A 13,892-nucleotide genomic window follows, 5' to 3' on the forward strand; every position below is an offset into this window, starting at 1 on the left:
GGTGAGTGGTTGGGAGGGGTCTCTCAGCAGAAGGGGGAGGGGAATGGGATGAGGATTTTTGGATGGGAAACTGGAAAGGGGGATAACATTTGAAATGTAAATAAATTTTAAAAATAAAAAAATGAGTTAGCATGACATTTTAAAATTGCAAACAAAGAATTAAATACTAAACCACCATCCAAAGACTATACATGGACTGACCTGTGGCTCCAACTGCATATGTAGCAGAGGATGGCTTTGCTGTGCACCAGAGGGAGGAGACAAAGGTGGACTCCCCGGTGTAAGGGAATGTCAGGGCAGAGAGGCAGGAAGGGGGCAGCATGAATGGGTGGAGGAACACCTTTATAGAAAAGGGGGAGGATCAAACAAGTTCATGTTCCCAGGCCAAGAAATGAAGACCTATCCCACTCCAAATGTTTTCTTAATTGTCCATTAATAGGTAAAGAATATAGAAATTGCTGTTATCTAAACTAAAGTGTTTATAACAGTCAATTGGTTATGCCCTAGTTAACTACATGCAGCGTCACCTGCTCCTTCGACCCCCTTATCAGTCTGACCTAGAGACCTAATGTCTAGGAAAATGAATTAAGGACCTTGAAGCCAAGTGACTGGATAAGATCCAGTCTCCAGGGTATATTCCCATAATGTCAAAAGACAATTTGATAATACTGTAGCTCCCCCACACCCTCAAGCCAATGCTTTGTGATCCCATCCTATAAAAGTGCTTGATTTTCTGAGCACTCAGGGAGATGGCCAGTGTGGGTTCTGAACCACTCTCCCAAAGCAAGATTGTATAATATTTTCATTGTTGTAAGACAGGATCTCCCTATGTAGAGTTGAGTTATCTGTCTGCCTTTACCTCCCTACATTCTGAGATTCAAAGAGATTCACCATTCTGCCTGTCTTTGTAGTGAATATTTGTCAGCTCCAGAATTCAGCACAGACAGAAGTAGAAGAAGTAAGTCAGCAGAGGAAAAGAAAAAGATGAACTACTGGTACTTCAGAACTGTTAAAACCAGAGAATTTTGATGAGAAAAATTGGTTTTGGACCCTGATACAAGGGACTAAAGTGCATATTTTACATATCAAGGCAGACTTGGTCTTCAGCTTTTTCCCAGTATCTCTCAGTCCCAACCTGAACCTACCCACACCCCTGAACCTTCCAGATCAGGGTTTCGGCTGTTTACCCCAGATGTTCCGCTCTATATAATCCAGACTTTCCTCCCCCCTCCTCCTCCTCCTCCCCCCCTCCTCTTCCTCCTTTTCTCCCTTGCTCCTCCTCTCCCTCCTCCTCCCTCCTCTTTCTCCTTTTCTCCCTCTTCCTCCTCCTCCATTTCTCCCTCCTCCTCTTCCTCCTCCTCCTTTTCTCCCTCCTCTTCCCTTTCTCTCCTCCCTTCTCCCTTCTTCCCCTCCTCCCTCTCCTCCTCCTTCCTTCTTCCTTTCTTTTCTTTTCCTCCTCCTCTTCCTCCTTCTCTCTTTCTCCCTTCTCTCTCTGTGTGCATGAGCTTTCTCTCTTTGTTTCCCCACCTCCCATTATCTCTCTAGGACTTCCCTGGTGTTAGTTATTGGGGTCAGTGAAGTTGCCCCAGAGCAGTTTCCCAATAAACATGCCTATATATAACATATCAAAGACCAAACTAACAATATCCAATTAAAGCAATCATTATTTAATAGTGGCTTAGAAGTTCTGCACTGACAACATTCATATCCAGGATTCCAAGAGAAATGACCCTGAATTTAAACCAGTTAGGTGGTCTTCAAAAAAAATCCTCTACAATTCTATGAGCTTTCCAACTTTGTTCAATCAGGGGCAAGCATACATCCTTATTTACTTCTTGTCTGCATATCTCCCACCTATGTGTGGTCAAGCACATATGTGCATTTGGGGCAACAAACATTGCTATTGAGCTAAACACTTAATTTCACAAAACCACTGTTCTGTAAAGTTATCTGTCCTTAGGGAAGTGTGAGTTACACATTAACTTTAAAGGAGGCCCAGCTGATTTTTACTGTTTTGAAAAGTGGCAACTCCAAACCATGCAGCTAGTATCTGAGAGTAAAGCAGCAGAGGCTGTACAGGTTCTAAGAATCAATTTTTGTAGTGTATAGCAGGCTTCTGGAGGCCCAGAAACTGCTTTACAGGTTAAATTGGGTGCAGGTGGGGAATAGGTACTATTGTTTCTAAAACCTCTTGGCTAAAGGGTAAGAGATAAATCTTACCCTTGCCTGTTTTTGCAACTTAAGGCTTCCAGGTCTGCAAAGAGTTTTAGTTGCTTTCCAGAATTCCAGGAAACTTTTGCGAAGACTTGGGCATGTTTTGTGAGCCTGGTTTTTGGGGTAGGGAATTTTCTTTTAAGGGACTTAGGTAGCATGTGCAAGCCAGTCCTGAACACAATTCAAGTCATCTTAAACTTACAAAATGTGCTATTTCAAAAATTAAAAACAACAAGAAAGAATAACAATCAAACTCCAAAAAATAACAATCAACAAACCAACAAAAAAAGCAAGCTAAAACCCCACATGTGTTGGAACTTATGGTACTGGTAGTAGGGATAGGGAGCGAGGGTCATTGTGAAGGTCCAGTCCTAGTAAGTAAAAGTAATACAAACCAATTAAAAATTCTTGAGAACAACAAAACCAGAACTTGTTTTATTATATTTATTATTGTTTTATTTAAATGAATGCTCATCATTGGATCATATTTACAAGTGTTTCAACCAAAAGGTCAAAATAAATGGTATTGTTTTCAAATGGTTATTGCATCTTCAAAATGCAGTAAGGGATTTTTTTTCATAAGGCATAACTTTTGTGAGGGTCTTTTCCTTCACTATGATCTGTGGTCTATGGCTAAAGTCACATGACTTAAAGTTTTTAGTTTGGGGTTGGGGATTTAGCTCAGTGGTAGAGCGCTTGCCTAGGAAGCGCAAGGCCCTGGGTTCGGTACCCAGCTCCGAAAAAAAGAACCAAAAAAAAAAAAGTTTTTAGTTTGATGTGATTGAGTGGATGAGTAATCGATGAGTTATGGTAGTGACAAAACAGGATCCAGTTATTCAATGAGGAATAGCTCAATTGTAACTTCAAACGTTTTGTTTTCTTGAAGTGTGAGTCATTACTTTGTTAAAATTTTCTAGAATTAGTATTAGGGGACACTGATTCTGGGAACTTCACCGGGGATGTTCTATAGGACAACAGGAATGTTAAAAGCAAACGTATTTGGTGTCTTGGATTTCATATGTCCTAGGGAAAGATAGTTGATATATTTTTCTTAGTGCTGTTTGTTCCTTGAAAGAGCACTATAGCAATCAAATGAAAGAGCCTGGATATTTAGTCTTGTATAAGAAATAGTTACTAAACTACCTAAAACTTAAATCACTGTGGTCAGCAGAGCTCTTAGGCTGACATCATAAGCTAGCGAACTAGCAAGTTTAGCTGCACTGGTGATGACGTAAGTCAACAAAAGTCACGTGAGATAAAACGGTTGTTTCCATTGGAAAGCCTGGCTTTAGGAAGAGGTTATGGCCTCTGTGTGCGGTTCACACTGACGCGATTATAACAACTTTATGCAGATGCCAGCGAAGTTTGATATTCTAAGAATCTCGGGTAGGTTCTGCAACAATGCCTGCCTCTTGCGTTCATCACCTGCGTGATAATGTGACCAGATAGCTTCTGCCGCTTTCTCCTTTGCCACGGAGTTTATCGTGGCCCACAGCGGCGCCCACAACTGCGGCGGTAAAGTTGGCATGGTGGTTTCAAGCAACGATTGAAGCTATCATTTCAAAAGATCTGGATTGGTAGTGGTGGATGAGCCTAGACGTGGAACTTAGACATTTTTTTACGTTTCCGTGAAATCATACGGATTGTCTCTCACTACTGGCTGTCCTAGGTAATGAGGAAAAGAAAATGGCGGCGGAAAAGGCTAGAGGCGAGGGCGAAGAGGGGTCCTTCAGTCTCACAGTCGAAGAGAAGAAGGCGCTTTGTGGATTAGACAGGTACGCACTGCTAATACTGACAGGCTGTCTTTCTCTCTTCGGATTCAAGAGACTCTCCAGGAGTCCCAGCTGGATCTTGCTTACCGTGACGGCTCGCTTTCGCTTAGCACTGATACCAATGATTGGAAGGTTTGTTATTAACGTCTTTTGGTGAGCATTAACAAGAGCCATGTATTTCTTCCACAGCAGCTTCTTCGGGTTCTTGAGCCTATGCAAAGATGGCGCCAAGATGAAGACGCTGTTGAACAAGGTAAGCAACTATGGACATAACTGCTTATATTTTTCTCCTAAGCTTTTCCGTGTTAGAAACCTGGAGCCTCTCCCTACCCTGAAAATGCTCATTATAGCTTTTAGCGATCTTTGAAACTTTTTTTTTCTTCCCGGTTTCTCCTTTCTTGGCTTTCTTTCCTGATAGTTTAAGGCCCTGTCTCAGCATACAGCTCTGAGCATGGCTTATCTTGCAGTTTTTGTGAGGTCATCTGTATCTCCGTTATGAAAAAACGCTTGGTTGTTGCAGCCTCTTGTGCTATGCACGTTTTATTATTTTCCTATAAAGGACAAGTTACAGATAACTTAAGGAGATAGTTTGCATACTTAAAAAGATTTTTTTAGGATGCTGTAGTAATAATACAGGATGATGCAGAAATAATACTGTGAATACTATTTTGTAAAGTTATTTTTTTTTTTCTCCCTTGGAGTTTTGTTTCCGGAAAGTGAGAGAGGACAAGGCATTTCCTATTTGAAAGTTGGCACTGTCATTTAGTTAATGGCTGCTGGTATCAATCAAGATGGCAGGAAATAGAGGGAGGAGAAATGAAACAGTATAAGAGAGAAACAGGGCAATTTTAGCAAGAAAATATTACACCTAGCTAGTACAGCTTACTGAAAATTATTCCCCATTACTTAAAGGGAGAATTATCACGTTCTTTTAAATCATTAAAAGATTTTTAAGTGTAACATGTGTTTATTATATTTAGATATTTGTAAACCATGGCATAAAAGCAAAGATCTGTGACATCTTACATGTTTATAACCATTATATTTTTTCCTTTCTAACTGAAATCAGTGATTATGATTATAAATTTGATAATTTCATGCTACTAGTGAAGTAGTAATTATATTCTTAATATATGGGTGTTGTGTACTTAAATTTATATGTATACATATATATGTTTATATATGCATATTATACACACACATAAGTTATGGTTTGGTTTGTTTTGATTTGGTTGTGAGCCTAGCCTTTAAGGACTGAGTCCAAGGTTTAAACATTTTTAAGTGATATGTATAGAATATGATATGTATATTTCTGTTTATTAATATGTTATTAGGTTTCATGTTCTGTACATTTGATATTTTAAATTACCTCCTCACACTTTAAGACTTCATGGTAAAAACTTAAAGACCTGGTTCTGTGTAGCTTTTTTTTTTTTTTTTTTTGGAGGGGGTTCTTTTCTTTTTCGGAGCTGGGGACCGAACCCAGGGACTTGCGCTTCCTAGGCAAGCGCTCTACCACTGAGCTAAATCCCCAACCCTCTGTAGCTTTTTAAGATATAATTATTTATCTATACCTTAAATTTTTTTATTTTTTTTTTCAGAGTTGTAGTTCTCATACCCTAAAAAAAAAAAAAGACTTGGTGTTGAATGTATTTTTGGAGTGACTACTGTAATTTTTGAGACATAGTCTCAACTATTTGTGATCCTGGAACTCACAGACAGAAATATCATTTCTGCTTTCTCATTGCTGAGATTAAAGACCTGTATTACTAAAACTGACTTCTTTTAAATTTAATAATTTTGTATATATTCATGTCTGGAAGTCATAGGACAAATTGTTGGAGTCAATTCTCTTCTTCCACCATGTCAGCTTTGGCAGCAAGTCCTATTAATAGCTAAGTTACCTCCTTGAACTTTCAACTTATGTGTATAGTGTTTCAACTGCTTGTATGATTCTTCCACTTGAGTGTCTGGTTCTAGTAAGGAGTCCAGAAAGGACAGATCATAATGAAGTGGAATTAGTGAAGGTTTTGAGCTACTATGTGGGCTTTTGGAATCAAACCAGTGTCCTCTTGAAGAGCTCTTTAGTTTAAGCATATATTTTTCAGGTGCTTTGTAATATAAACTTAAATGTTAGAGAACTGTTGTCAAATATCAAGATAACAGGTATTGTTTTGAACTCTAGTTCAATAGCATTTTAGAAATGAAGTTCAAAACAAAATATGAGAAACTATCAAGTGCCACTGTTCTTTTTTTTTTTTTTTTCTTTTTTTCGGAGCTGGAGACCAGACAGGGCCTTAAACGCTAGGCAAGCGCTCTACCCTTGAGCCAAATCCCAACCCCTTTTTTTTTTTTTTTCCCCCGGGCTGGGGACTGAACCCAGGGCCTTGTGCTTCCTAGGCAAGCGCTCTAACCAGTGACCTAAATCCCCAACCCACAGTATTTTTTTTTTTTTTTTTTTGGTTTAGTGCCACTGTTCTTAGAACAGTTATGAGTTGTGGCTTTGTTAACATTGAATAATATGTATTATTATAGTTTTAGGAATTTTTTTCTTAGATCAGTCTTTCTTAACCTTTCTAATGCCCTTTAATGCAGTTCCTCATGTTGTGATGACTTCCAATTATTTTGTTTTTACCCATAACTGTAATTTTGCTACTGTTAAAAATCATTATGTAAATATCTGAATATTTTATATGTGACCACAAAGGAATTTTGATCTACAGGTTGAGAACAATTATTTTAGACACCTTGCTCTGTATTTTGTTGCCCTGGGAGCTTCAAACTTGCACAAGTATCCATCCCTCAGCCTCCAAGTATTGAGATTTAGACATGAGCCACTAGTCTTAAAACAGTTATTAAAATGTTTTTCACTTACTTAAAATGTATTATAATTTCAAATGACCAATTATTAAAAACTGAGGTATATAAAGGGCAATTGATGGATGGTCACCAGCACTGTGTAGAAGCAATTGAATCTCATTTATGAGTTTGAGGCCAACCAAATTTATTTTGAGGCAGAGTCTCACTTTATAGCCAGTGTAGACTGTAGACTGACCTGGAACTCAAAAGATTCTTCTTCCTTTACAGGAAAAAAAGGCATGTGCCGCCCCTTCAAGCCTAAATTTCATTTCTGTTATTTGTTTTATTTGATTAGAATGTATACTGTGTACTTTGTGTTTATAGTGCCAACACAGGGCATCAGATTCCTTGAGACTGGAATTACAAATGGTTAAGTTCCATGTAGTTTTTGAAAAGTTTTGAAACTACTAGAATAGCAGTTAAGTGCTCCTAACTGCTCTTGCATCTTTTCATTTCCTAAATCTTATTTTTAAAATAACCTTAATGCTAGGCTCATATGAGTTAGAAAACTGTGTAGATGAGGGTAACCTCCTAGATCACTAGAAGTGATCTTTCTGCCTATATCATGAGACAGGAACTTTGCTACTTTAACCACATTTTTTTTTAAGGTTTATTTAATTTATATATGCGATTACACTGTCTCTGTCTTCAGACACACCAGAAAGGGCATCAGATCTCATTACAGATGGTTGTGAGCCACCATGTGGTTGCTGGGATTTGAACTCAGGACCTCTGGAAGAACAGTCAGTGCTCTTAAACTCTGGGCCACCTCTCCAGCCCCTAGCCACATTTTAATAAATGGTTTGTTTAAGTTTGTGCATGTTTCTTGTAGTGCATCTTAGTACAGACAACTATCTTGGACCGATTTTCTTTTTTTTTTTTTTTTTTTTTTTTTTTTTTTTTTCTTTCTTTTTTTTTCGGAGCTGGGGACCCAGAACAGGGCCTTAAACTTGCTAGGTAAGTGCTCTACCACTGAGCCAAATCCCCAACCCCGATTTTCTTTTTTTTTAAACTTAAGCTTCCCACCGCTACTTCCCCCAACTAGGCCATAATTCTCTCTCTTTTTTTTTAAAGATTTATTTACTTTATGTATATGAGTGTATACTGCTGTCTTCAGACACACCAGAAGAGAGCATTTGGGGGCATAAGATCCAATTACATACAAATGGGAATTGAATTCAGGACTTATAAAGATTTATTTATTATATATAAGTACATTGTAGCTGTCGTCAGATACGCCAGAAGACAGCGTCAGATCTCATTACATAGTAGTGCTTGGTGGGATTTGAACTCAGGATCTCAGAAGAACAGTCAGTGCTCTTAACCTCTGAGCCATTTCTCTAGCCCCCTATTTTCACTTAGTAGCCTTTTTCTTTTTTTCCCTTTTTTTTTAAATTTGAATTTTTAAAAAGGTTTTTTGTTTGTTTGTTCTTTTGGTTTTTGGTTTTTGAACATAGAGTTTCTCAGTGTGGCTTTACTGGAACTCACTCTATTGACAAGGCTGACCTCCTGCCTCTGCCTCCCAGCCTGATAACCTCTATTTTTTAAAGGGAAGTTTTTATTGGCTGTACAATTGGTATGCAATTGTTGCATTTGGCTTTTTTGCACACCAATATTTAGAGGTGTTCTTGTTCATACATAGGCATTTCATTTTTTTTTTTTAATTATTGGCTGTGTAATATAATACCACCCTAAGTTTGATTAATTAAAAATCTGTTAATTTGAACTCAATCCTTAGGATTCAGGTTTGCTTTTTTAAATCAACTTTTATGAATTCTTGACCCTTACAGTATATTCAGGCTGGCTTTTCAGTCTTTTAAGAAAGTGTATTTTTGTGAATGTGAGTGCACATGTTTTATGAGTGTATACCCAAGTCTGTATAGGTGCCCAAGAAAAACAAAAGGCACTGGGTTTCCTGGAGCTGGAGCTATACAAAATTATGAGTGTGGTTGGAAAAAAGTCTGTTTATTTTATTATTCTCATAAAAACTTAAAAGGTTTTGATAATGAAAAAAGTTACTTTATGGAATAATAGTCTTTTAAGTCCTTTTTCAGAGGTTTTAGTAGAAAATAAGTATTACTTAGTACAGATTTAAGAAATCATGGGCCCTAGGCATCAGAGCTCATTACAGATGGTTGTGAGCCACCATGTGGTTGCTGGGAATTGAACTCAAGATCTCGGGGAGAACAGCCAGTGCTCTTAACCACTGAGCCATCTCTCCAGCCCAAAGAAGTAACAATTTTAGCCACTCCAACCCAAAAAAGTTACAATTTTAGCCTGTCTGGGTTTTTTGGTCAGTGTCGGGTAGAGGAAATCACATTTGAATTATTTTTATTTATGTTAATACATGGTCACTGTTTTCCGACACCAGAAGAGAGACATCAGATCTCATTACAGATGGTTGTGAGCCACCATGTGGTTGCTTCAGATTCTGATTTTTTTTTTCCTTTTCTTTTTCTTTTTTTCTCGAGCTAGGGGACTGAACTCAGGGCCTTGCCACTAGCAAGCGCTCTACCACAGAGTTAAACCCCAACCCCTCTGATTATTATTTTTTTTTTTTTAAAGATTTATTTATTTATTATATATAAGTACACTGTAGTTGTCTTCAGACACACCAGAAGAGGGCATCGGATCTCTTTACAGATGGTTGTGAGCCACCATGTGGTTGCTGGGAATTGAACTCAGGATCTCTGGAAGAGTAATCAGGTGCTCTTAACCGCTGAGCCATCTCTCCAGCCCCAATCCCTCTGATTATTAATAAGTGTGATTCCACTTTCATTTTTCATTCCCTCCCCTTTTTTTCTGTGTATTTGTTTATATTTAGTATATAGTGTTGGAATGTATTTGAAATACAAGAAATGTATTAAACATTTGACATTTGTAGTACTTAAATGCTGAAAACAGTTTCTGATAAAATTATATCTTGCATTTGCATAAATAGGCAAATAATTAATTAATAACTGAAGATAGTTCATTAGCCCTTGAAACCACAAAAGATGCCTAGCACAATATGCATTCTTTAAGATCACATCTGCAAAACAGTTCCACTGAGTGCCAAGCATTTAAACATAGCCAAACAGACTATTCTTTTTTTTTTTTTTTTTTTTAAAGATTTATTTATTTTATTTATATGAGTACACCATCACTGTTTTCAGACACAGGAGAACAGGGCATCAGATCCCATTACAGATGGTTGTGAGCCACCATGTGGTTGCTGGGATTTGAACTCAGGACCTCTGGAAGAGCAGTCAGTGCTCTAACCTCTGAGCCACCTCTCCAGGCCCAAATAGACTATTCTGATTCAAACTAATATAGTAGGTTTGGGGTTGTTTGTTTTTGTTTTTGTTTTATTTTTCACTATGTAACTTGATGGCTTTTACTGGCTGAGGTCTTCTTGTGTTCATAAATGCAATTGTTAGAGGAATAAAGTAAAATTTAAAAAACATAATAAACCCTGTAATTGAATTTACATACATCTCAATTTGTATTTACCATATGTTTAAAAAAATTAACATGAGTATATGGATTCTGAATTTAATATATTCACCCTGCACATGTTTTAGTTCCTTTGTTGTGCGATAAGGACCAAAGTAACAATTTAGCCTTGAAATTCTTGTCTAAATTTAGTAATGTATTCCTTTGTTACTTTATCGAGCTTTTGTTTCTTTTTAAAGTACATTTTAAAAATTATGTGTATGTGGTATGTCTCAGTAAGTGTATGTTTTTATGTGGGTGTGTGCAATGGAGTACTGGTGCCTGAGGAGGAGGCCACAGGTATTTAATCCCCTGGAGCTGTAATTTTAGATAGTGATGAGCCACTTGATATGGGTGCTGAGACGTAAATTCTGATTTTCTGTAAAAGCAGGCAAAGCTCTTAACTACTAAGCAATCTCTATCTGTTTTATCTCTGTTTGTTTGTTTGTTTGTTTCTTTAATTTTTTAGGCTGGGTCTCAGTATGTAGTCTTGGCTTCCCTGGAATTTACTCTATCTGGCTTTGAACTCACAGATTATCTACCTATCTTTGCCTCCTGAGCATTGGGAAGTGAGCCATAGACTCTCGTGGTCATAGAGTCTGCACTCATACTGTGACAAAATCCTGTCTTTAATAGAGAATATATTGGGGGCTGGAGAGATGGCTCAGTGATTAGAGCACTGACTGCTCTTCCACAGGTCCTGAGTTCAAATCCTAGCAACCACATGGTGGCTCACAACCATCTGTAATGGGATCTGATGCCCTCTTCTAGTGTGTCTGAAGACAATGACAATGTACTTATATATAATAAATAAGTAAATCTTAAAAATATAGAGAATATATTTATGAATTATGATTTTCATATTCATAAACTGTATATAGTTTTTGAGGTAGAGTTTTACCTATTCTAATGTAGAATTTAATTTTAATTTAAATATTTGTATGTTTCATTTTTAGGCAATTCATTGCTATGAATCTTTAATAGTAAAAGCTGAAGGAAAAGTGGAATCAGATTTCTTTTGTCAGTTAGGTCACTTCAATCTCTTACTGGAAGATTATTCAAAAGGTAATTCTTTTCTTTTGAAATGTCTAATTTATGTTTGTTTACATAGTTCTAGTAGTTTTTGGTTATTGGAGGTACATGCTACTTCATATGCAAATACTCTGTACATTTGATAATTCAGTAAAACTCTTCAATATCCTATAAGTACATTGCTGTTTTGTTTGCCTTTGTGGAAATCTAAGTGCTTTTAAGTCTTAATCATGTTTCAAAGCAACTTTGATACCCTGTCTACCTATACAAATGTGGATAATTTCAGGAAAGTGTGGATAATACATGTTTCTTATTTTCCTTTAATAGTTTCCATTTTAGTCAGAATGTGTTTAAAAGCCTGTTTAACTAGCCAATTGTGAAGCTTTTAATCCTAGTACTCTGAATGCTGAGGCAGGAGGACCTAGTTTGAAGCTATCATGGTCTACGTAGGTAGGACAGGGTTGTATAATGAGACACTGTCTCAGTCAAAGACACATATGTCTGTTGCCATATTCCTCTAAAGAAATACACATAGATTGTTTCATTTGTGTTGCATTATGTAAGTAAGCAAATTTCTAAGTCTTTGAAAGTCTTTTTAGAGGCTGGTATCTTGGGATAGTTGTTTAGGGAGTATCTGTTAAAAAGATCATTATTTAGTAACTTAAAATGACTTAATTTTTGTCTGTAGAAATATTTCCTTAGTAAAGAGAAAAAAACCTATGTTAAAGGCAAGACTATTATAATTTTTGATGCAAGTAATATCTAGATATCTTGTAATTACCAGCAAGTATAGTTGATGACAGTGAACTACTTGTTATGGGGTTAAAAGTGGGGAGTGGGAGGGGTTGGGGATTTAGCTCAGTGGTATAGCGCTTGCCTAGCAAGCACAAGGCCCTGGGTTCGGGCCCCAGCTCCGAAAAAAAGAAAAGAAAAAAAAAAAAGTGGGGAGTGGGGATAGAACTGAGTTGTAGGAAAGCTTGCTGAGCATGTTTGAAATCCTGAGCTCCATGCTTAATACCTGAGTAAAGTCCATATACAATGTAAAATAATTACAACTTAAATGTCATTAAAAACAGGAAGTAGGGCACAGTATATCAGCAAAGAAGATGCTTCTTCAGAAAGAATGTCACAAAATATAAATTTCCATGACATTTTTATTTTATTTTATCTTTTGTTTTTATGAGACATGGTTTCTCTGTGTAACAGAACCCTAGCCATCCTGGCCATCAAGGACCATGCTGTCCTTGAATCTTGAGATTTATCTGTCTCTCTCCCAAGTACTGGCATTTAAGATGTGTACCACTATGCCCAGCTTCATGAATTACTGATTATGTTTTCCATAAGGGTTTAATAAAAATGTATTAACTGTATGTATGAAATAAGAATAATGCTAATTAAATAGAAACACCCATAAAACATTAGTTTATGTAGAAATTAGTGAACATATTATTAGATTTCAGAAGAGTTAAAATTTTGAATTTTTAATGGTGAGTAATTTAAATATTGCTATGTTAGAGTTTAATGTTGTAGATGAAAAATGTTTGATTGTAGATTTGTTCTATAATGTTCTTGAGGACTGATTAATATTTTCTATGGGTTTTTTAGAATGATAGAATTTTTTACAAAATTTAAAATTTTAAGAATCTACTACAGAGTATACCAACTTTAGTATAACCATCTCATAACAAAATATTTCAAATTGAGTATCTGTATATGTAACAGGATGGTTTTAATAGCTCTGTAGTTTTCTATTGTTTATAGGAAGTTTATTTGTTTGTTTGTTTGTTTGTTTGTTTGAGACAGGGTTTTACATTATAGATTTTGTTGACCTGAAACTTGCTACAAGGACCAGGCAGGCCCGAAACCCACAACCTGCCCAATGATTAAAGGCATTCACAACCATTAATGTCATACACAGCGTATATAATCAGTATATTGATTTTTCCATGTACCAGCCAATTTTGTGGTTTTATTAATAATGTTGTATTGTAGATTTGTCTAACTTTTGTATTATGTTAATTGGGTCCTCAAAATTGTACAAGAATATACACATAAGACATTGATGTTCCCTGCCCCCATTGATTTTGATTGGTTAATAAAGTTGCTAGTGGACAGTGACTGGGCAGGGAGACACAAGATTTTTTTTTTTTTTTTTTTTTTTTTTTTAAGATTTATTTATTTTATGTGTGTGAGTGCACTGCTGCTGTTTTCAGACACCAGAAGAGGGCATCAGATACCATTATAGATGGTTGTGAGCCACCATGTGGTTTGCTGGATTTGAACTCAGGACCTCTGGAAGAGCAGTCAGTGCTCTTAACCTCTGAGCCATCTCTCCAGCCCCCCACAGGGGGATTTTTAGGATTCCTGGGCAAGGGATCAGGTGAGAGGTGAGAGATAGAGCTGTCATGTCGGAAAGGAGTAGCTGCCAGTCCTGAGCTGCAGAAAAAGAGCATAACAATCATGTAAAAAAGCTGGGGAAGGGCAGCCCCAGGGAGGCTTGTCTTAGTCAGGGTTTCTATTCCAGCACAAACATGACCAAGA

The 13,892-nt window shown here is 36.9% G+C and overlaps 1 protein-coding gene across 2 annotated transcripts in view; it reads left to right on the top strand.

The window, feature by feature from the left end:
• The first annotated feature begins 3,496 nt into the window (after positions 1–3,496).
• The window catches only part of LOC116889612 (histone demethylase UTY-like), a 31,716-nt gene continuing 21,320 nt past the window's right edge, over positions 3,497–13,892 (top strand). Inside the window, exons 1-4 of one of the 2 annotated variants that reach the window (XM_032890539.1) lie at positions 3,497–3,600; positions 3,884–3,989; positions 4,176–4,239; positions 11,276–11,384. In XM_032890539.1, coding sequence (XP_032746430.1) covers positions 3,561–3,600; positions 3,884–3,989; positions 4,176–4,239; positions 11,276–11,384 — 319 coding nt within the window. In that variant the 5' untranslated portion in view covers positions 3,497–3,560. The remainder of the gene's footprint in view (positions 3,601–3,883; positions 3,990–4,175; positions 4,240–11,275; positions 11,385–13,892) is intronic. The other variant, XM_032890540.1, reaches the window with a different exon arrangement.

This window comes from Rattus rattus, chromosome Y (genome assembly GCF_011064425.1).
Source record: "Rattus rattus isolate New Zealand chromosome Y, Rrattus_CSIRO_v1, whole genome shotgun sequence".
In the NCBI taxonomy this organism is placed as follows: domain Eukaryota; kingdom Metazoa; phylum Chordata; class Mammalia; order Rodentia; family Muridae; genus Rattus; species Rattus rattus.